A 24975-nucleotide genomic window follows, 5' to 3' on the forward strand; every position below is an offset into this window, starting at 1 on the left:
AGAAACCCCAAAGACATAATTGGGTTAGAAAACCAAGGAGTATACGAAATCCCATGCACCACCTGCCCCACCACATACATCGGACAGACCAACAGAAGAATAAGTGCACGCATTGAAGAGCACAGGAACTCACTCAGAAAGGGAGAACAAACTTCATCCCTGTTCCAACACTTCAAAGCCACGGGTCATGAAATTGATTTTAAAAAAACCAGAACTATCGCCAAAATTGAACATTTTAACAACAGAATAATCAGAGAAGCCATCGAGATAGAAAAACGCCCCCACAGCATGAACAAACGAGATGATACCTCTCGCCTACCAGCCATTTGGAAACCCGCCTTGATTGACAGACGAGTCCCAACCACCAAGAACGATACCAGACCCAAACTCATGATAACATCACATGACATCACCACCACACAACCATTCAAAAAGCAAATCCGAACCCACAACGATAACGACACACAACCACAAAACAGAAACCTAACTACAGCTGCAACATCAGCCACTTTAAACCCCTCCAAACCACACAATAAGCAAACTGACACCCACTATAAAAACATGGCACCACCACAAACACGGAGCCGAACAAAAGCAGCACAACTCACAGTTCAGGTCTAAGGCTGGCAGCTGAGACCAGCCCTTCCACTCAAAACACATCCCCACCCAATCAGAACACAGCCCCCATTCAAAACACACTCCCACCCAATCAGAACACAGTTAACCCCCCACCCAATCAGAGCACACCTCCACCCACAGACCACACCCCTCTGGCAGTTTAAAAAAGAAGAAAAAACAGCCACTACCACACACTTCTCCGAGAAGAACGAAGCTGAAGCCACCAGCCTGAGGATGACGGATGAGATTTCGTCGAAACGTCGCCCTGATACCTCCAATTCTACGTGGGAAAAAACCCGAATGACCAAAGATCTACATACAAACACCCGCGAAAACCTCAGAAAACAACAGCAGTAGTCACAACAGTGACAGCTCATATTTGTATAAATTTTTTTTAGATTGCTAACAATCGTTTGCTAATTCTTTGTTAGCAATCTAAAAAAAATTTACACATATATGTGTGTGTGTGTGTGTGTGTGTAATTTTTTTTGGATTGCTAACAAACAATTAAAGGGAGGCTGATATGGCCATTTCAAACTCATTTGTTCTCATCAGTCAGCCACACCCTTCTGAGATTCGAACCTGGGCCGACTGCATCTTAAAACAACTGCTTAAGATGCAGCTTTAAATCCACAGGGCAGCCCCATCCCACCTCCTGGGTGTGCACATAAGTAGAGTCCAGCATCCCTGCTGGCTGTCTTGCCCTGCAGGCTGACTTCAGCCAGGATGCCAGCACTGGCCATCTCCTGTGCACACACCCGGGGGCCAGGACAGAGGTGGTGGGGCAGCTCCTTCCTGGTTCCAGTGGATCTTAGACTGAGTGTGTTCTGGCTTTGATGGACGCAACCAGGTTGTAGATCAGCACCCCCCACCCCACCCCCACCAGCACCTCCAGGCTTGCAGCCACGAGGCATCCCTTTCAACAGGACCGCCCCCACCCACCCACATAGTATAGGAATGGCCAGCAGCAGCATATTAGTGCTGGCAATCCCTCCCATCACCCCTTCCTGAGTGCGGGGGAAGGAAAGAGATGAGAAGGTAAAGGAAGGGAGGGAGGGAAAAAGGGAGGGAGAAATGGAGAGTGGGAGGGAAGAAGGAAGGAACAGAGGGAGGAAGGAATGGAGGGAGGAAGGAAAGAACAGAGGATGGAAGGGAGGGAGGGTGGGAGGGACCATGTCCCGGCACTCGCCCCGGTCCCACCCTCCTCTGCTGGAGACCCTCAGATCTGCCCCAGTCCTACCCAGGAACCCCAGAAGCAACTGATTCTGAGCTGGCCAAGCCCATCCAGTAGGCCACACCCATCCTAGCCACACCCACATGCCCCCCCCCGAGGGCAACCACAATGCTGATGGGGCCCTCAATGAAATTGAGTTTGACACCCCTGCCATAGGGGTACCCTTCACCTGTTCATAAATGGTGACTTGAAATGTAAAAAATGCGATCTCCCCACCCCAACGTTTCCATCCTGATGACGTTGGCAATTAGCCAACGAAAGCTTGATCTTTTAGCAAAAAAAAAAACTGTTTTAGTTTTCCTTATGCCATCCCAGTGTATTTTTAGTTTGTTAATTTTAACATGCCTGGGATTCACATTTTTAATCTTATCAAGGAATACACACACACACACACACACACACACACACACACACACTTAAAATACAAGGTGGACCTAGAGAGAAGGAGCAAAAAATCACTTTTTGCTTCGCAAATTTTGAAGCAGCATAAATTTCCTTTTTGTACATTTTGTACATTTTTGTACATTTCTTTTCTAAGGAAGTGACTCCACTGTGTAGCTACTGACAGCTGAGTTCAGATATATATACAGACAAGGGGGAATTACATAATTTGTTAGTTTGTTGGCTGTAAGAATATTAAGTCATTATGGGGAGTCCTCCACTTACAACAGACCATTTAGTGACCGTTTGAAGTTACAACGACCCATGAACGTTTTTCACACTTATGGCCATTGCAGTATCCCCATGATCAAAATTCCAGGCTGGGCAACTGACTCATATTTATGACGGCTGCAGTGTCCCCCCAGGGTCACATGATCCCCTTTTGTGACCTTCCGACAAGCAAAATCAATGGGGGAGCCGGATTCACTTAAGAACCGCGTTGCTAATTTAACGACTGCAGTGATTCACTTCACATTCTATTCTGTTCTGTTCTGTTCTATCCCATCCCATCCTATTCTAGCCAGTCCCTAACCACTAGGAAAATTATTCAGAGTTTACCTGCTCCAAATGGCAGAAATTCTTCTCTCTTCCTAAAATTGCCATCCTTGTCCAAAAAATGATTTGGATTGAAGTCTTCAGGACTCTCCCATTGCTTGGGATCATGAAGAACTGAATTTAAATCTGTAAGAACAAAAGTTCCCTGAAAGGAAGACAATTGACAAAGAATAAGCCAACTCAAATTTAATATTTGACTAATACTACACTAATCTTAGGCGACAATCCAACACTGCTTCTCTGAATTTGGTGCCTCTTGTTCCTTCTCTATAGTCATGAAAACCACTGCAGTGTTAACATGATTTTAGATACTTCTGCACGAAGACAAGAGAGAATGTATGTGTGACTGGTTATAAGCATATACATAAATTATAAAGTTATTTCTTCTTTAGTTTTTTTTCTTTTAGTGTGCCTCTAAGACTCTGCACAACCCAAGAAGATGCTCTAAGGATTTATGTCATAAAGAGGGACTCTTAGATGCTCGTTTTATTTGGTGGAGCAATGCCATCTGGATCTCTCTTACCTTTGGAATAAAAAGGCCACATGTGTTTACATTTGTCACCGTTTGCCTGGGAACACCAAAGAACAAGATGTATTTTAAACGTAGAATTTCATGAAGCACCGCGTGAGTGTAAGGCAATTTCCACCGGTCTTCGTAACAGACTGAGTCACAGGAACCCAAAACAGTTTCCATTTCTTTGTAGACTTTTTCTGGGTGAAATGTGAGGAAAGGGTATTATTTGTATTTGAGCTCAAATAAACCACTCTATTGTCAGGGACGCGGTGGCTCAGTGGGTTAGGACACTGAGCTTGTCGATCGGAAGGTCGACAGTTTGGTGGGTCGAATCCCGAGTGCCGCGTAGCAGCCTGTTACTTGTCCCAGCTTCTGCCAACCTAGCAGTTCGAAAGCACGTAAAAATGCAAGTAGAAAAATAGGGACCACTACGGTGGGAAGGTAACAGCGTTCCGTGCGCCTTTGGCGTCTAGTCATGCCGGCCACATGACCACGGAGACGTCCTCAGACAAGCGCTGGCTCTTCGGCTTTGAAACGGAGATGAGCACCGGCCCCTAGAGTCGGAAACGACTAGCACGCATGTGCGGGGGAACCTTTACCTTTACCTTTTACCTTTAAACCACTCTATTGTAGAGGGTGTTCCTTTACGACTGCATAATGTTACTACAGTTACTCCTCATATTTAGTATTTGACTAATATTACACTAATCTTAGGCGACAATTCAACGCTGCTCCTCTGCCCAAAATTTCTGTTAAGTGAGACATTTGTAAAGTGAGTTTTGCCCCATTTTACATTCTTTTTTGAGCCGTGGTGGCGCAGTGGTTACAATGCAGTTACTGCAGGCTACTTTTGCTGACTGCCAGCTGCCAGCAGTTTGGCAGTTCGATTCTCACTGGCTCAAGGTTGACTCAGCCTTCCATCCTTCCGAGGTCGATAAAATGAGGACCCAGATTGTTCGGGCCAATAGGCTGACCCTGGAAACTGTTTAGAGAACGCTGCAGAGCAGTATGAAGTGGTATCTAAGTCTAAGTGCTCTTGCTACTGCTATCATCTCAGCAAGATCTTCAGAAAAATGGGAAGGGAGATCTCCTAGAATTGGGGATTTCCTTGGCAGACGTAAAGATGCATCCTTCAGGGTGAAGCTGGGCACAGGGGAAATTCGTCTCTGTAATGATTTATTCAGTCTTATTTCCTAGATGAGCCAGAACTACCCTATTTTCTTACCTTGGACAGCTGGATAGGCCACCATGAAAAACAAAGCCCATTGCAGAAAACTCGATGTGGTTTCTGTCCCGGCAAAGAACAATTCCAGAATGCTATGAGTCATGTTTCCATTATCAAAGGTAGAGTTGGGTTCACTGTGTTTCTAACAAAAGGGGAGGTTTTAGTTAGAATTATTTATTACTTGGGTACCTTCGAGTTAGTCTTGACTCTTGGTGACTTCTTGACAGGTCCCTGCAGTTTTCTTGGCAAGATTTCAGAAGTGGTTTGCCATTGCCTGCTTTCTAGATCTGAAACGGAATGGCTGGCCCCAAATCACCCAGCTGCCTTGGTGTCTAAAGTGGGACTCACTGTTTCCTGGTTTCTAATCTTACATCTTAACCACCACACTGAACTGACTCTTTTAATTAGAATTTGGTATATGCAAAATCTTTTTTTTTCCCCCAGGGAATTGAACATTCCAAAGAAATCTGGAACTTCTCACTTTTTCTCTGGACCTTGCTGATCCGGCTGTTGTGATCCAAAATAAAGTCTAATTTTCTTGAAGCGAATCGTGTACACTAGAAGTAGTTCGTGGTGTTCGAAATGACATAGGATTGTCATCTCAGCAGTGAAACCCATGTGACACACCAAGAATTACTTCCAGATGAAAGATTTCTGGAAATCACTGGAGCAGGTTAGCATGGAAGTGGAGAAGACGTAGAATGTTCTGGAATTCTCTGTAATGTTCCATTCTCAAACAGAATGTGTATTTAACATGTACAGGTCACATTGAAGATTGTCTGATCATTTTGCTACTCTCTTGTCATGACATTAAACAGCTGATTTTGGGTGTTTTGAATATTTGGTTCTTATCTTTTAATTAATTTACAACAAGAAGCCATATGACCAAAGTAAATTCAACTGATCACATGCGTCAAGACTTTGAATAAAGATTTCCAAACAGATCACCCTTGAATTTGAAAAGTTTCTAGTTCAGAACACCTCCAGTTTAGCTCTGACTGAATTATTCTCAAACCTCAAAAAAAGCCTCTTGGCATCCTAGCAGGCATGACTAAAATTTCCAGAAGGATATTTACCTTTTCTATCTCGAGTAGATACAGATCTAGGAAATCGTTTGGCTGACGCTGGGCCAAATCTTGACTGTGTTTCTCTGCCTCTTCCTTTACAATTGATATCCCTTTCTCAACGGACTCTTGTATCTTCTGATGAGGTCCCGGGAGATGTTTCATTAGCCATGGAAACAAATCATTGAGCTACGTAGGAAGCAAAAACAAACTCCTATCATCTCCCTGATGGGTTAGGTAATACAGGTAGTCGTCGACTTATAACTGTTCATTTAGTGACTGTTCAAAATTACAACAACACTGAAAAAAGTGGCTTGTGACCATGGTTCACATGTACAACCGCTGCAGCATCCCCATGATCGCATGATCAAAAGTGAAGCAGGGGGTCTGAATACTTTCTGAATGCATTGTAGGGTGGTCACAGTGTCCGGGGTGTGTGTGTGTGTCAGGGTATCCCCTTTTGCAGCCTTCTGACAAGCAAAGTCAACAGGGAAGCTGGATTCACTTGAGAACCGTGTGACTAACTTAAGTGCAGCGATTCACTTGGGCAAGAAAGGTCATAAAATGGGACAAAACCCATTTAACAACTCTCGCTTAACAGCAGAAATTCTGGGCTGAACACAAACTAAGCTTTGAACACAAAACTCAGCAGGGAAATGAAATGATACATTTATGACAAGGAGAACCTATGCTAAACTAGTTTTTCTTTGTTCTTTGTCCCTGAGCAAAATTAGAAGCAAAAAACTGAAATCTCAATCTTCCCCCCTTCCTGCCTCCAGAAGTGGTGAATGCTCCAACACTGGAAGTTTTTAAGAAGAGACTGGCCAGCCATTTGTCTGAAATGGTATAGGGTTTCCTGACTGAACAGGGGGTTGGACTAGATGACCTCCAAGGTCCCTTCCAACTACTACTACTTCTTCTTCTTCTTCTTCTTCTTCTTCTTCTTCTTCTTATTATTATTATTATTATTATTATTATTATTATTATTGTTGTTGTTGTTGTTGTTATTATTATTATTATTATTATTATTATTATTATTATTATTATTATTATTATTATTATTATTATTATTATTATCATCATCATCTTGTAGAAAGGAAAGGCCCACACTGATAAATTAAAAATCTTTGTGGTCTGCAAAGGAATGCTGGTGGGCTAATCAATGATTTGGTGACTAGAGGAGCATCTACAGTGTTGGAGCTTGTGGTCATGGTAAGCCATGGAAGCACTAGGCAACATGACTTTTAGTGCAGTGGTGGTGATTTTATTACTTTAAAAAAAAGTATGTGCTCTGTCCAAGGGTGCTTTGTAGGCTGCATGTACAGGCCTGGTCTAGAATTTATTTTGGAGCATTCAACTATCTAGAGCAGGCATGTCAAACTCATTTTGTTTGAGGCAACTTTTTATAAAAGAATTGCCATTAATTTGCTTTAATAAAATAATTTAAATCAATTTTTCACTTGATTTCAAATTAAATGAATGAGATTTTTTTTGTACAATTGCCAAATGCAATAAACTGGTTTTAGGTATAAGTTACTGGAAGGAAAAAGCAATCCCTGTTGTGTTACTGATCCCAGAGAAACATTTGCATGTATGTAGGTATCCTTAGGGTGCCATAGTTATGGATGAGAAATATTGGTTGCAAAGTTGGCATTTCTGGATGTAATACAAATATTTTGGACTTATTTCTGTTTCTTTGCATGTTTGATATTTTTAAAAAGGCATATGCTACTGACTACGCTTATGCACATATGTAACATGATCACTGCTTGTCCAAAATTTTACTATACAGATAATACCCCCAGAAATTATTTTAGCCTTTTTAATAAATGTTGTTATTGATGTTAAGCTCACCAGGGAAAACATCATATATTGTTATGTATATACTAAGTTAATTATTCAAAGACTGAAGTGCAACATAACTAGATTCTAAATAATCTATTTTTCAAAACACACAACAGTCCAAACAGTAAAAGTAAAGTCCAAATTAAGAATATTTTATATTCTTAAGAATTGTTTAGATTCAAAACAGTTTTGCAGAGTGTACAAAAGTTACTATTATTTTCTAGAATCAGCTAAATTAGACATATTACATTGAGAAAAATGTTTCTCATTTCCTGTTACCTTTGATTTCATTGCAGAGATGTTAACATAAGAAATAGATTATTTTGTTATCTAATTTTACCTTCCAAAAGACAGAAGCAGATGGAAAAATGTGAGGTTCTTTCCTGTTGGCTTTTCTGAATTAGCTGTTTTAGATTCTAAAAGTTTAGTTCCTAAAGAAGTAATCCTGTAAATAATGTTAATGTCCTCCTCTAGTGCAGGCTCTTTTATGACTCAAGGACTTCAACTCCCAGAATTCCTGAGCCAGCATGGCTCAGCTTGGAAACCTCTCCCTTTCCCCTCAGCATGGCTGGCTCAGGATTTCTGGGAGTTGAAGTCTATGAGTCATAAAAAAGAGCCAAGATTGCTAGCCCTGCAATAGGCTTAGGAAAACCAATAAGGGAGCTGGGTTGTTGTTGTTTTTTTGCAAAAAAAAAAAGGTGCCAGAATGCCATTCTGAGTGTTCTATGAGAAAAAAAGCCCTGAGTTTGGAGAACGATGTGGAGCAAACATTGGACATTTTTCCTCCCAAGAACAAATAGCATTAGCTTTAAACCTGGAATTTGTCCGAATCTCTGTGTAAATGAAAACTTTAGTCTACTTGCCTAGATGTAGAAGCCACTCTAGTGCAGTGGTTTTCAAAGTGCTGATAGACTTAGAAAGTTCTAAGGGACTCAATAAGAAAATGATTACTCACCAATAAGAAGGCAGAGCCCCCAAATTTTGTATAATTACTAATGTCTTCTAATATCATCTGGAACTTTGTGTCTTCAGGAGAAAAGCAGTGTCCCAAAGTCAAAAGGGAAATCATATTACAGACTGAAGTTGTGATCAATGGTAAAGGATCAATTGGCTGCCCTGTAAATGAAATTATAGATAATCCTCTTAACAGTATTCCAGCTTGGAGGAGCAGGACCTCTTTTTTTAAAAAATAAATCTTTATTTACATTTTGTGTTAAAAACACACCATACACCAACAAAGACAAAAAAAACATTTACAATATACAAAAAACGAAGAAATCAAAAAATTGAAAACCATTTCAAAAATTTCACATTATATCTACTTCTAAACTAACAATTATATTCCACTCATTAAGTCTCTTATAACCATCCAACTCCAAAGCTTATTCATTAACAAAGACTATATCACTTCATTTTTGACCAACCTCCAAGCCACCCTCATTTCTTTAATCTTTTATCCATCCAAATATACCATTTATTCCATGATAGAAATGCTGGTGTCTCTTCTTTACCCTTCAACTTCTTTGTCTATGTGTCTGCTTCTGCACAATCAAGTATTCTCCTAATTATAACTTCATCCGGTGGGGTATGATTTGCCTTCCAAAATTGAGCATACCCCATCCTTGCCACCATTAAGATATGTAAAACCAAATACCATATTTCCTTCTTAATATTTCCAGGTCTGGAGCCAAGCAGATACGTCTCTGGTTTAAGATCAACTAAACACCCTGTGATTTCCTCTATCCATTTTTGGATCCTCATCCAATATATAACCACTTCCGGACATTTCCACCATAAGTGATAGTATGTGCCAATCCCTTTACCACACTTCCAACAATCGGCCGACAATCCGGGGAACATTTTGGAAAGTCTAGTCGGAGGAAGATGCAATCTATAAAGCATTTTGTATATGTTCTCCTTATATGACGTGGAAACCACCAGCCTCATATTAGTCCACCAAATCTCTTCCCATTTCTCAAGTGGAAGTGCATAACCAAAATTCTTCCCCCAGGCAATCATCGCATCTTTTACCACCTCCTCCCCTACTACCCTAGTTAGCAACAATTTATGTTGTTGTTGTTGTTAGTTGCAAAGTCGTGTCCGACCCATCGCGACCCTATGGACAATGTTCCTCCAGGCCTTCCTGTCCTCTACCATCTTCTGGAGTCCATCTAAGCTCACGCCTACTGCTTCAGTGACTCCATCCAGCCACCTCATTCTCTGTCGTCCCCTTCTTCTATTGCCCTCAATCTTTCCCAGCATTAGGCTCTTCTCCAGTGAGTCCTTCCTTCTCATTAGGTGGCCAAAGTATTTGAGTTTTAGCTTCAGGATCTGGCCTTCTAAAGAGCAGTCAGGGTTGATCTCCTCTAGGACTGACCGGTTTGATCGCCTTGCAGTCCAAGGAACTCGCAGGAGTCTTCTCCAGCACCATAGTTCAAAGGCTTCAATTCTTTGGCGCTCAGCCTTTCTTATGGTCCAGCTTTCACTGCCATACATTGCAACTGGGAAGACCATAGCCTTGACTATACGGATTTTTGTTGACAGGGTGATGTCTCTGCTTTTTAGTGTGCTGTCTAGATTTGCCATGGCTTTCCTCCCAAGGAGCAAGCGTCTTTTAATTTCTTGGCTACAGTCCCCATCTGCAGTGATCTTGGAGCCAAGGAAAATAAAATCTGTCACTACCTCCATTTCTTCCCCATCTATTTGCCAGGAATTGAGAGGGCCAGATGCCATGATCTTGGTTTTCTTAATGTTTAGTTTCAACCCAAGTTTTGCACTCTCCTTCTTCACCCGCAACACCTAGATATCATCCCTTTCTCCAGACCCAGCAGAATCTTATCTAATTCCTGCAGATTCAGATAAATACCCCTTCCTTCCTTATCCTTCTTATACCTTGACTGGATCTGCAGGTAGGCCCACCACTCCAATTGAAACCCTTGCTGAGCCAGATCTTGTCGTGTTTTGAGTTCTCCCCTGCTATCTAAAAGTTCTTTGTAAGTTGGTCTTCTTCCCTTCTTGAGTAGGGTCGGATGGGTCAAGGCTTCCAAAGTTGATAACCAACACGGAATTTGCGCATAGTACTTAGCCCTTATCTTATCCCAATTCCGAATCAGTATATCCCTTATGTAGTGGCGAGTAAACTGTTTGCTTGGAGGAGTACCTTCCCGCCAAAGAGCTACATGCCATCCCTGCAGCAAATCAAATCCTTCCAAACTCAACAATCGATTATTCCTTAAACTTATCCATCCCTTGCCCCAAACTGAGAGGGCAGCCTGATAGTAAAGTTCCCAGTTCGGTAGGCCAAGGCCCCCTCTTTCCTTAATTTCTTGCATCATTTTTTTCCCCAATCCTGGGGCGTTTCCCCTGCCATATGAATCTAGAAACTACCCTCTCTAACTCTTTTAAAAATTTCAGCGAAAGTTTAACTGGTGCTGTCTGAAGAAGAAAATTCCATTTCGGCAGAACATAAGATTTCACCGTGGCTACCCTTCCTAATAATGACAACTGTATCCCAGGTCCATTTTTGTTTGTATCAGTAATTTAGAATAATTACCCTCCCTAATACTTGAACATCTTCCCGTCAACCAGATTCCTAAATATTTCACCTTCTTCACGATTTTAAACCCTGTAGTGTCCTCTAACATCTGTTTACTTCTATTTGAAAGATTTTTCGTCAATATATTTGTCTTATCTTTATTTACTTGTAGACCAGCCACGTTTCTCTTCCATCCTTTGGGGCTGGTTTGGGTCAGTGTTGATTTTGGGGGACAGGTCATTCGCTAGAACCCTACCCTTTGGAGTGTCTCACAACTCAACTCTCTCTCCCATCCTATATACAACATCTAGACTGTGTGAGTTTGGGGTTTGGTATCGCAGTATTGGCCAGATGAGGTTGTTGAGATTTGTCCTAGTTTTGGGGGGCTGTGCAGGCTTCGATGGGGATGAACTATTTCCAACTCAATGTGGATGTTAGGGTCACTTAGATCTAGAGATACACTGCTGTTACCTTGGATGGGATAGCACTTCCCTAGGCAAAAATGGGGTGTAAATGGGGGCTCTTCCTGGACACCCAGGACACTCAAGGAACAGGTAGCTGCTGTCTCCTAAAAGGTCTTTGCAAAGCTTCCACTGGTGTTCTGGTTACACCTTTTCTTAGAACAGGAGGCCCTTCTAATAGTCATTCATACTCTGGTCATCTCACAGCCTGATTAGTACAATGTGTTCTATATGGGGTTGCCCTTGAACCCCACCCTGTAGCTGCAGTTGGTCCACAATTCAGCTGCACACTCAGTCATGGACATGTCTCAGGATGCCCACAGACACCTCTGTTTCCAAACTGAAAACAGTTTGCAAACCTACCGTGGTGGGTCTTATTACAGGTGGAGATGAGACAGCATACAGGGCGGAGGTACAAAAACTATCCATATGGTGTTGTCACAACAACTTGCACCTGAACATCGGCAAGACAAAAGAGATGGTGCTAGACTTCCGGAGAAAAAAGGAGGAACCTGCTCCAATTTACATCGGGGAGGACTGTGTGGAGAGAGTTTCCTCCTTTAAATTTCTGGGAGTGTACCTCTGAGAAGATCTTACCTAGAAAGTTAATACAACCCAGGTGGCCAAAAAGGCCCAGCAGAGGCTTCACTTTCTCAGGGTCTTGCGGAAGAACAGGGTAGAACAACGGCTTATGACCCTCTTTTACCGGTCTACTATAGAGAGTGTCCTCTCGTATGGTATTGTGATTTGGTATGCTGGTCTGACAGCCGCAGATAGGAAAGCATTACAGAGGGTGGTGAGCACAGCACAAGACATTGTGGGCTGTCCCCTGACACCACTGGATGACCTCGCCAGGGCTCACTGCCTTGGAAGAGTGAGGAAAATTCTCAGGGATGACTCACCCTGGATGGTATCTCTTTACTCTCCTACCATCGGGTAGGAGATTCAGGAGTATAGCCAGCCTCACCAACAGGCTGAAGAACAGCTTTTATCCATGGGCTGTTAAGCTTTTGAATGGGATATAATTTTATAAACTTTATGCATGATTGACTTGCGAGGCCGGAGCATTGTGCAATTAGCTCACATGGTGTGATAAGATGGAGGGTTTGTGTCACTGTAAGTTGGGGGTGGGGGCACGAAGGGAGGCTCAGCCAATCTCAATGTATACATTGACAATAAAGGTTCATTCATTCAAACTATCCATTTGCTTCCAGGTATGATTCAGGGGGCTGGATATCACCTACATGGCATAGGGATCAGATAGGTGAGGGACTGCCTATCTCCTGGGTTTGTCTGCCAGGCCAATTCTATCCAGCAGGGTCGACATGCTCTGAGTTTTCCAGTTAAGCAAGACCATCTACCAGGACCCTGGAAATGTGCCTTCTTTGCACCTGTCTTCTAGAATGAGGCTCCCTTTGATATTCAGGTAGCCTCATGATTTGGATGGTCCTGAAGGCTTTGAAGATCTACCCTGCTAAGTTGGTTGGAATCCTTTACTGAACAACCAATATGTGATTTGTGTTGATGTGAGCTGGATCCATGTTTCATATTTTTAATCTGATTATATATTTGCCATTTTATTTCACTTTGTGAGCTACCCAAAGCTGATATGGCTGTTGTGATTCAGGGTCAGCCTGTGGGTTCGGCAGTTGGGTCGGACGACTCAGAGGAGGAAGAGGGGGTGTTGAAGAGCTTGCTGATGATGGCCTTGAGGCTCCGCAGAGCCCTCAGCCGGGCCCCTCCCACCTGGTCACAACGGAGACCCAGCTGTGTGAGCCTGACAGCGTGGATGAAGATGACCCACAGCTGGCCCTGTTCAAGGATGCCCGACGCAGGAGGCAGTCAATCAGGAGTAAACAGAGGAAGGCAATGGGGCACCTCGGAAGGAGGCAGAGAGAGGCCACGCCCTGAACTGTATTTAAGGGGAATGTGTGGGAGGGCTGGTTTGCTGAAGGCAACTGCTTGAATAGTTCCTTTTTCATAGCTCCTGTTTCATGGTTGGTGTCTTGTCTTGCTCTGTTTTATGTTAATAAATTTGGCAGGCTTTATTCCAGCCTCTTGCCGTTTGTAAAGGGGTTGTCCCTGCCTTTTCTGCAGGGCCGGTAGCAGGCTGGTACAGAACAATGGCAATGGGTGATGCCTACGTTGAATGAATGAATGAAAAGGATTGGATCGGAAAACATACACAAACACAAAACAAAAACAAAAGGCCCTGAGTCATGCCATTTCTTCCCAGTCTCCATATCCTCAAAGTACTCCTACCCTTTGTGCGTGCAAAGGTCTCCACCAGCTGATGGGTCACCAGTTCTATTTTACTCTCCATGTCTTTCTTCCCCACTCCCAACGTCCGAAGAGCATTTAGGGTAAAACGTCTCTGCTGCCTCCAGTTGTGACCATTTGCAAATGCAATCCCTGAGGAATGAACACGAGATCCATACGTTAAAAATAGCCCCGTAAGCATGACTTATAGTTTCCACGAATGATTGCTGTCTGTGAGGCAGAAGGATGGCAGTCTGAAACTTCTTTGCATCCCTTTTGTTCTTTGTTTCTCTTGCACTCTATTCCACGTTCACTCACACGACTTGTCTGTTCTTTCTCATACATACCAAAGAGGGGGTAGGACAGGGGTAGGCAAGCTTGGCTCTTTTATGACTCGTGGACTTCAACTCCCAGAATTCCTGAGCCAGCCACGCTGAGGGGAAAGAGAGAGGTTCCCAAGCTGAGCCTTGCTGGCTCAGGAATTCTGGGAGTTGAAGTCCATGAGTCATAAAAGAGCCAAGGTTGCCTACCCCTGGTCTAGGACAACTCGCCACGGGATAAGAGCTACTCTAATATCGAGGAAATGGTGGAACAGAATCATTAAAGAAAGGATACCAAAGGAGGGCCCCAGTGAATTGTGAATGACAAAAATTAAAATATCTTAAAAATTATTTTAAAGAATTAAATTGAATTCTTAAATTGTCCCGTGACAACTTGGCTGCAGCAAGTTGTCCCATTCCATATCGAAGGATCTTTTCTATTACGGCCGAAGAGAAGCACAAGGAAAACACAAGTAGATGTACAGTACGTGACAACAACTTAGCCTCCGTAGGTTCTGCAAACTATAATAAACAGTTTCAACATGTGAAGAGTTTTTTTTTTAAAATGGGACACGTGGTCCACAATTTATGATCGGTCACTTAGTGATCATTCAAAGTTACAAACTACCCGAAAATGGGAAGTTACGACCCAGATCCAAAGTTACCATGGTCAGACCTTCCCCTCGTGGTGACATCACTCCCCTCGTGGTCACATTTATATCCATTTTCAGAGTCCTGTGGTCATGTGACTTTCTTTTATGATGGTTTTGCTGAAAACCAGAACTGACTTCTGTTTTTTTTTTGGCAAAACTGCAACCATGGTGTTTGCATAATGACCACTGCAAAAAACATCGTATAATTGGATCGGTCATGTTTTTATAATCATTACAATTTACGACCCTAATGGACAGGCACCGTTATGGTCTAACCCGAGGACATTATAGAAAATAGGCAGCAGGATTGTATTTCTTTCTTCTCCACAAAACAAACTCCTGTCTTATTCCACTATCTTCATATTACTACGAGTTTAAATAAGAATAGAATAGCTGTAATCTATAAATTCCTGTATCTATGCTCTGTTTAACAGAATAACAGAATTTCAGAGTTGGTAGGGACCTTGGAGGTCTTGTAGTCCAACCCCCTGCTCAGGCCGGAGACCCTATAGCATTGCAGACAAATGGTTGTCCGATCTCTTCTTAAAAACCTCCACTGTTGGAGCACCCACAACTTCTAGAGGGAAGATGTTCCATGGATTAATTGTTCTAACAGTCAGGAAATTTCTCGGTAAATTCTAAGTTGCTTCTTTCCTTGGTTACTTTCCATCCATTGCTTCTTGTCCTGCCTTCAGGTGCTTTGGAGAATAGATTGACTCCCTCTTCTTTGGGGCAGCCCCTGAGATAGCAATAGCACTTAGACTGATATACCGCTTCACAGTGCTATACAGCCCTCTTTGAGCAGTTTAAAGAGTCAGCATATTTTCCCCCAACAATCTGGGTCCTCAATTCACCGACCTTGGAAGAATGGAAGGCTGAGTCAACCTTGAGCCAGTGAGAATAGGCAGTCAGCAGAATTAGCCTGCAATATTGCATTCTAACCACTCTTCGACCAGGGCTCTTAAGAGATTGGAAAACTGCTAACGTGTCACTTTCTTTGCATTAAACTAAACATACCCAATTTCTGCAACCATATTTCATATGTTGTAGTCCCCTAATCACCTTGTTGATCTTCTCTGTACTCTTTCTAGAGTCTAAACATCTTTTTTACATCGTGGTGACCAAAACTGGATGCAGTATTCCAGGTGTGGCCTTACCAAGGCATTGTAAAGTGGTATTAATACTTCACTTGATCTTGTTTCTATCCCTCTGTTAAATGCAGCCTAGCACTGTGTTCGCTTTTTTGGCCACTGCAGCACACGGCTGGCTCATATTTAAGTGATTGTGCACTAGGACTCCAAGATCCCTCTCACAGTTATTACTATTGAGACAGGTACCCCTGTACTAAACGGTAGAACCTTACTTTTCTCACCAAAAAGATGTCGAGACTCTAGAAAGAGTACAGACAAGAGCAACAAAGATGATCGGGGGACTGGAGGCTAAAATATATAGGGAACGGTTGCTGGAATTGGGTATGTGTAGTTTAATGAAGAGAAGGGTGAGGGGTGACATGATAGCAGTGTTCCAATATCTCAGGGGCCGCCACAAAGAAGAGGCAGTCAAGCTATTCTCCAAAGCACCTGAAAGCAGGACAAGAAGCAATGGATGGAAACTAGTCAAGGAGAGACTAAGGAGAAACTTCCTGACAGTTAGAACAATTAACCAGTGGAACAACTATTATTATTATTATTATTATTATTATTATTATTATTATTATTATTATTATTATTATTATTATTATTATTATTATTATTACCATTGAATTTCATTTTGTTAAATAGGGTCCAGTGTTCAAGTCTATCAAGCTCCTTCTGTAACTTAAGCCTATCTTCTGGAGTGTTGGCTATTCCTGCTAGGTTGGTGTCATCTGTAAATTTGATGAGTTCCCCATGTATCCCCTCATCCAAATAATTGATGACGATGTTAAAGAGTACCGGGCCTAAAACAGAGCCTTGGGGGAGCCCACTGCATACTTCCCTCCATGTAGATGCAGTTCCATTGAAGACTACACACTGAGTGTGTGGTAATAATAATAATAATAATAATAATAATAATAATAATAATAATAATAATAATAATAATAATAATAATAATAATAATGTTGGAAGGGACCTTGGAGGTCATCTAGTCCAACCCCTGCTCAGGCAGGAAACCCTATACCATTTCAGGCAAATGGCTGTCCGGTCTCCTCTTAAAAACTTCCAGTGTTGGAACATTCACCACTTTTGGAGGCCGGTTGTTCCACTGGTTAATTGTTCTAACTGTCAGGAAGTTTCTCCTTAGTTCCAGGTTGCTTCTCTCCTTGACTAGTTTCCATCTGTTGCTTCTTGTCCTGCTTTCAGGTACTTTGGAGAATAGCTTGACTCCCTCTTCTTTGTGGCAGCCCCTGAGATATTGAAACACTGCTATCATGTCCCCCCCTCGTCCTTCCCTTCGTTAAACTACACATACCCAATTCCAGCAACCGTTCCCTATATGTTTTAGCCTGTTTGGTCAGCCAGTTATGAATCCATCTGGTGGTGATGCTGTGTAACCCACATTTTTCTATCTTATCAAATAGTAGGTTGTGGTTTACTTTATCAAATGCCTTACTGAATTCCAAGTAAATTATAGCCAGAGCATTCCTCTGGTCCACTAATTTTGTCACACTGTCAAATAATGCAATAAGATTTTTCTGACATGCTGCGTTGTTGGCTTCTGGTTATGACTTTGTTTGCCGGTAGATGTTCGCAGATTCATGGCTTTGTGTGTTTCAAGAGTTTCCTTGTAAGACTGGAATAAATCTCCCAGCTATTTCTGGAAGTTTTATTCTGATGGTGCACTTTGACAGATTTTAAGAGGGAAATTTTCATTTCAGGATTATTAATGTTAAAGTTAAATTCAAGTTAAATAAATAAAAAAAAGATAAATAAATTTGAGGCACTTCTTTAGCCTTGAAGCAGACAAAGAGAACAGCAACTGATTTGTCTGACGTGGCTACTAAGCACAATTTCACATCCTGAATGAAGCCCAAAACATCTACAGGTATCTCAAAAGCTTCCTTGACCCGTTCCACACTTGAACTTAACGTGAGGAACAAATAATATTCATATTTCTTCAGTTAAATGACAATAAAATACCTTGGTCTTCAGAAGAACTTACCTTTACCTTTGCCAATTTTTAAAAGAAAAGTTGAAAGGGGTCGATCGGCAAAATCTTGTGACTGGTTGATCACGCTTTCCTTCATCGCATGAAATCCAGAAATGACTACTATCGGTTTATGCCACACCCATATAGTGTAAATGTCTCCGTATTTCTTACTCAGCTGGCATTTGGGGCAGAAAAAGAGAAAACAGTTGGGACTTTATAGGAGATGAACCTTCGTCACCTTTATATTGACAGGAGCTAGAATTGCTATCCCGTTTCCTCTGTGATCAAAAATGATCTATTTCTGGAGAGTTTTAGATTAGATGGCAAAGAACACCCAAAGATGCTTTTTCACGAGGCAACTGGACTTTCTTGTTTTTCTCTGAAGACATTTCTTCTCTTCCAAGAAGCTTTTTCAGTTCTTCAGAAGCTCTGAAGAAGCTTCTTGGACGAGAAGCGAAACATCTTCAAAAAAAAAAAACCCCAAGAAAGTCCAGTTGCCTTATGAAAAAGCATCTTTGGAACAATTATGACCAGGATGAGTGAGAAGCTCTAGAAACATGGCAAAGAACAGTTCTAGAGAAATTGGGATTTCTTTTCCAAACATTTTGGAAGCCTTCTCTGCTTCCCTAAGCGACTTAGGTCCTGGAGTGTATAAAAAAGAAACAGTCATGAGATACAGGTAAGCATCAATCAGAAGATTTTAACCTGCCATTATCTAGACCAGGGGTCTTCAAATTTGGCCCTTCTATGACTTGTGGACTTCAACTCCCAGAATTCCTCAGCCAGAATGGGGGAACTGTGGCCTCTTCGTGACTTGTGGACTTCAGTTCCCAGAATTCCTCAGCCAGAATGGGGGAACTGTGGCCCCTTCATGACTTGTGCATGCTGACTGAGGAATTCTGGGAGTTGAAGTCCACAAGTCATAAACAGGCCAAGTTTAAAGACCCCTGAACTAGACCAATGGTTATTAACCTTTTCTTCACTATGGACCCCCTTTATGTACCTTTTCAAAAACCGTGGCCATGGACCTCCAAGACTCAACTCAAGATTTAAGTCATAACATTTCACTTCTCATCCAAGAAGCTTCCTCAGTACTCTCTGAACTGAGGTTGCCGAAGTGACGGTCAGAACTGAAGAAGCTTCTTTGGATGAGAAGTGAAATGTCTTCAAGGAAAAACAAAGTCCAGTTGCATCTTGAAAAAGCACCTTTGGGACAACCATGACCTGGATGACTGAGAATCTCCATAGATCATCTGAGAAATTGTTTCAGGAGGTTATTGATCACTTGGAAAACCAGACGTTGGGCCAGAAGAAGCCAAACCCAGCACAAGAGTTCCGATAGCTTTTTTCATCAAGTGGACCAAGAATCCTGGCTCTTCCCCTTTGAATGTGTCTCTGAATTTGAATGCAGCTTCAAATGCTCTGTTCTCTACCCATGTATCTGGCTTTTGAAGACTTGTCAGGCCTTGTTATATTTTTGGAACCAAACTCCATGCTGTAATTGAATTGTGACCTTGGGACATTATTTTAGATGTAATAAATAACCAGACCTATCTTATGTATGCAACGAAACAGGTATTCAGGCACTGCATGTAGAAACTAGTTCTCATTACGCAAATAAGTTCTCACACTTAGCGTCTGTGCCAATTTGGAAAGCAAGCATCCTCCCCACAAGAGTGAGGCAGGGTCAGGGGGCGGAGCCAGCTGTCAGAGCGGGCGGCTGTGTGAACGGATTTCTCTGTCACACACATCCTCTCACCCAGTGTTCGCGGGGGCTTTTCGGAGCCCCAGGAGGTCCTGTAGGGACAGCCGAAGTTGCAGGCATCCCGGAGAACTTACATGAGCGGCGGTTCGTGTTGGAGATCCAGAGAAAGCCTGATGCGAGCGATCTGGGGAGAAGGAGGCCAGTAATGGCCAACATGAAGATCTGACAGAGGGCCAGAGCCAGCACGGATCTAGCGGAACAACGGTAGAGCGGAGCTGACGGAAAGTATATCCAAATATTTATTTTTGAAAACATTAGGAGCGCTTGAGAAAGAGATATTGGCTTGAAGTGGGTACCTCACGGAGAGGGAACAAGAGGCGATAGAAGCGCTGAGAGAAGGCGTTAGGCGAGAACGACAGGAAGAGGAAGCCAGGAAGCTATTTGACTGCATATTAGCTGGGGATACTGCTGTAAACTGTTAAACTGCCGTGAAGTCAGACGAAACGACAAAAAACAACAACAGGGCAAAGTCTACTTTTGGAGCCTCGGAGACTGAACTTTTGAAAAATCAGGCGTGGAAAGTGATCTGCCTGGACTATCCTGGTAATCTGCTTGAATCTGCTTGAATCTGCTTGAATCTGCTTGTATTTGTTTGAACTTAACCAGAAACGGCTCGTAATGGCTGGAGGAACTGCGGAGGGAGTGAATGCTCCAGCCTGGAATATTTGGAAAGGCTGGGGGAACTGGACAAACTGTAGCTTAAGTGACTGTTGCCGGAGGAGCCACGGCTTGAAACGCCCCAGTTTTGGGGCAGATAGAGCCACGGCTCTGAATGGCTGGATTAACCGGAGAAACCGCGGCATGGGTGAATGCTGTTGGAAGAGCTGGGATATTTCCATCGACTCCTCGCTTGCTCCTAGCTGCTACCTGCTGCTATCTACCCCCCGTTGGTTTAAAGCAGCCATTGGAGATTACCGAGGATGGAGATTACCGAGGAGAAGATCAGGACGGTGTTGATCTCCTATGTTGATTAAGACTTGCTGCCTTAAGAGATCTGAGGCAGCTTTCAATCATGGCCTGGAGTTGCGGCTTCCAAGTTGGGCTGGGCTTGCCTATCACCCATATGGAGTTGGACTCTTGCATGCTATTTCTCCCGTCCCCCATAGACTCAGGAGGACCCGGGGTGAAGAGTCGCTGTGAGAGGGCGGCTCAGTTTCTTTTCATCTACAACCTCTCCGGATGTGAGAGATCCGTGAGGGTATGTTCTTTCTCCCTGGATGGGGTTTCCATCTGCCTCCCAGATCAGCCTCGAGGTCGGGATGAGAGATCGACTGCTGACTGTTTCTGGGGTACCCAGCACAAGTGAGAGTTGTGCTGGACTGGCGGTTTTTAGACTCATATACTCCTCCTGATATGACATCCTCTTTCAATATCTGACTGCCACTTCCCGAACTCACATGGCCAGTTATGGCACGCTTACGTTATTCTGACACGGACTTATACGCCCTCAGGGGTACTCCCCCCTCCTGGGTGCATCCCGCCTTCTTTTTTACCTTTCCTCTTGATGATGGGCCCAATTGTTGGGACCCTGAGAGATGGTCAGGTATGGATTGGGGTCTCCAGTTTATTGTTAGGAAGAGACCCCTGATCTGTTTTTTAGCAAAAAAATTTAAGGGGTTAAGGGGGGGGCCAGGTCCGGGATTGATCGCGTAGGGGGGAGCGGGGGTCGGTTGCCTCTGGAGCTCTGGAGCGGGTCGTGGGACTACCTATTCCCATGACATTAGGGAATGGCAGCAGGTGTAGGAACAGAGGGCCGTATCGACATCCGGGAGGGCATCCCCGCTATTTACAAGCGGTGAGGCGCTCCAACCCTCTGTCTTTACCCCAAGGCTCTGGGAGCGAGGATGTGCAGCCACCTGAGCTCCGGCTAGTGTACCTGAATGCCAGGTCCGTCGTTAATAAGGCTCCTCTCGTCCGGGATCTGGTCGAGGGTGAGCATGCGGACCTGGCTTGCATCACGGAGACCTGGTTGGGCCCAGAGGGTGGTATCCCCCTGGTTGATCTTTGCCCACCAGGCTTCCGGGTGCTACACCGGCCTCGGACTCAGGGTAGGGGTGGGGGAGTGGCTGTGGTTATGAGGGAGACCTTATGTCCGCAGGAGGCCACTGTTCTTCAGATAGTCGGGTGTGAATCTCTCTTACTGAGGTGTGGTCCTAGGGTGCAGTTGGGCTTGCTGCTGGTGTACCTTTCGCCTAGTCGCGCAGCAGCAGCCCTGTCTGAGCTTCTCGATATCCTCTTGGGGCTGGTGATTGAGTTCCCCAAACTCATGGTTTTCGGTGACTTCAATCTACCATCCCTGGGAGGAGCATCTGAGTTAGCTCGGGAGTTCATGGCTTCCATGAGGGCCATGGACCTGATGCAAGTAATTCATGGACCGACTCATGTGGGAGGTCACACCCTGGATTTGGTTTTCCTATCTAGATGGTGGTTAGATGATCTTGGTGGGGGCTCTCCAATTGTTATGCCCCTGTCATGGACCGATCATCATCTCCTGCGGCTGGTCTTCCGTTTTGCCACTCCCCACCGTGGGGGTGCTGAGCCAACTAGATGGTTCCGCCCCAGGCGCTTAATGGACCCTGAGAGGTTCCAGGAAGCGCTGGGGTCCCCACCTGCCTCCTCTGCTCACAGTTCAGCAGATGCCTTAGTGGAAGCCTGGGAAAGGACGGCCACGGAGGGACTTGACCGAGTTGTACCCTTGCGGCCCCTGACCCGGCGCAGATCCCAGTGGGCTCCATGGTTCTCCATGGAGCTCTGGGAGATGAAGCGTCGGAGAAGGGGCCTAGAGAGCGGTTGGAGGTCCAGCCGATCTGAATCCGACCGATTGCGACTAAGAACCCATATTAGGTCTTATCTCGCAGCAATGAGGGTGGCGAGGTTTAATTACTTCGCTACCCTCATCGCGTCCGCAGATAATCGCCCGGCCGCCCTGTTTAGGGTGACCCGCTCCCTCCTTAATCAGGAGGTGAGTGAGGAACCCTTGCAGGGGCGTGCCGAGGAGTTTAGTCAACATCTGTCGGACAAAATCGCTCGGATTCGGACCGGTTTGGACTCCGACTGGGCAGAGTCAGACGATCAGGACACGGGTGGTCTTGTCAATGTTATCTGGGAGGAGTTCGATCCTGTAACTCCGGAGGAAGTGGACAGGATTATGGGGAGGCTGAGCTCCACCACATGTTTATTGGACCCGTGCCCTTCCTGGCTGGTTTATGCAGCCTGGGAGGGGACACGAGGCTGGTTCCAGGCGGTTATATCTGCCTTTTTGAGTGAGGGTAGTTTCCGCCTTGAAAGAGGCGGTGGTGAGACCTCTCCTCAAGAAGCCTGCCTTGGACCCAGCTGTGTTGAATAACTTTCGTCCGGTCTCCAACCTTCACTTTCTTGCAAAGGTTGTTGAGAGTGTGGTGGCGCATCAGCTCCCTCTAGTTCTGGATGAAGCGGATTATCTAGACCCATACCAATCGGGCTTCAGGCCCGGGTACAGCACGGAGACGGCATTGGTCACGCTGGTGAATGATCTCTGGAGGGCTCAGGACAGGGGATATTCCTCTGTCCTAGTCCTATTAGACCTCTCAGCGGCTTTCGATACCATCGACCATGGTATCCTGCTGCGGCGCCTCAGGGGATTGGGAGTGGGAGGCACGGTCCTTCAGTGGTTCTCCTCCTATCTCCTGGGACGCTCACAGTTGGTGTTGGCAGGGGGGCAGAGGTCGACCGCGAGGCCTCTCGTTTGTGGAGTCCCTCAGGGGTCGGTCCTCTCGCCTCTCCTGTTCAACATCTACATGAAACCGCTGGGTGAGATCATTCGTGGTTTTGGAGTTGGGTATCATCAGTATGCTGATGATACCCAGCTTTTCACTTCGACCCCAAACCACCCCAGTGATGCCCTCGATGTGATGTCCCGTTGCCTGGAGGCGGTTCGGGTCTGGATGGGGAGGAACAGGCTTCGACTCAACCCTGACAAGACTGAGTGGCTGTGCGTACCGGCATCTCGGGACATTCAGGATATTACACCCCTCTTTATGGGGGGTGAGTTATTACCCCCCCGTAGATAGGGCTCACAACTTGGGAGTCCTCCTAGATTCACAGCTTTCCCTAGACCATATAGTAGCTGTGACTAGGGGGGCCTTCGCCCAGGTTTGCCTGGTGCGCCAGTTGCGGCCCTATCTAGACCGGGATGCCCTACGTACGGTCACTCACACGCTTGTGACCTCTCGTCTTGACTACTGCAACGCTCTCTACATGGGGCTACCCTTGAAGACCACTCGGAGGCTCCAACTGGTACAGAATGCAGCCGCGAGAGTTGTGTTGGGAGTTTCTCGACACTCCCATGTCACACCTCTGCTCCGCGAGCTGCATTGGCTTCCAGTTGTCTTCTGGGTGAGATTCAAGGTGTTAGTAATGACCTACAAAGCCCTACATGGCATGGGTCCGGAATACCTTGGGAAGCACCTGCGGCCGGCGTCAACTTCCCTCCGCCCAGTACGCTCCCACAGAGAGGGCCTCCTCAGGGTGCCACCGGTCAAAGAATGCCGACTGGTGGCCCCCAGGGGGAGGGCGTTCTCTGTGGGCGTGCCGGATTTATGGAACCATCTTCCGATCGAGCTCCGGATGGCGCCTGATCTCCGCTCCTTCCGGCGTGATCTTAAAACCTACTTTTTTGAACAAGCTGGCCTGGCCTGATAGGATGGGGTTGGGTTTTATACATTGATCTTAACTTTTTAATCTGTATTAATTTATTACGGGCATTGCTGTTTAATTATTTTTTAATTTTTGTATCTTGTTTTTTATTATGTATTGCCCTGTTCACCGCCCTGAGTCCTTCGGGAGAAGGGCGGTATATAAATTAAATAAATAAATAAATAAATAAATAAATAAATAAATAAATAAATAAATAAATTTTGAACTTTTGAAACTTTTCCCTATTTGCTGCGGGTGGTTAATTGACATAGCAATTCAGTAACTGAAGTCTGGATAGTGGGACACCTACTGGTCTTTGGGGGAAAAAACAACAACGGGAAAGGTTAGAAGGGGAATATAAAAGTTTAGAAACTATACTCCAACAAGACCCACAAAAAAAGAATATCAAACAATCAATGGATTTGATTAAACATAAGCTTAATATCTTAGACAAAGAGAAACTAGCACAACAGATGAGAAGCACAAACCAAAACTTTTTTGAAAATGCAAATAAACCGGGCCGATGGCTCGCATATAAATTAAAAAAACAAAAGGAGAAAAGCTGGATTAGCAAATTATGTGATGACGAAGGGAAAGTACACCACCAGGAAGAGGAGAAAAAAACTATAGCCCAGGAATTTTATGAGCGATTATATAAAGAAGATAGTCAGGCAACTGTGGAG

At 44.4% G+C, this 24975-nt stretch overlaps 1 protein-coding gene across 1 annotated transcript in view; it reads right to left on the reverse strand.

Annotated features, from left to right (window-relative positions):
• Positions 1 to 24975, reverse strand: part of LOC310641688 (cytochrome P450 2C39-like) — a 29940-nt gene that overhangs the window by 1441 nt on the left and 3524 nt on the right. Inside the window, exons 2-8 of the mRNA XM_083364926.1 lie at positions 17866 to 18028; positions 13755 to 13904; positions 8452 to 8612; positions 5664 to 5840; positions 4588 to 4729; positions 3372 to 3559; positions 2852 to 2993 (exon numbers count right to left, since the gene is read on the reverse strand). Of these exons, the coding sequence (XP_083221052.1) occupies positions 2852 to 2993; positions 3372 to 3559; positions 4588 to 4729; positions 5664 to 5840; positions 8452 to 8612; positions 13755 to 13904; positions 17866 to 18028 (1123 nt within the window). The remainder of the gene's footprint in view (positions 1 to 2851; positions 2994 to 3371; positions 3560 to 4587; positions 4730 to 5663; positions 5841 to 8451; positions 8613 to 13754; positions 13905 to 17865; positions 18029 to 24975) is intronic.

The sequence above is a fragment of the Vipera ursinii genome (assembly GCF_947247035.1).
Source record: "Vipera ursinii genome assembly, chromosome: 5".
Taxonomy (NCBI): Eukaryota; Metazoa; Chordata; class Lepidosauria; order Squamata; family Viperidae; genus Vipera; species Vipera ursinii.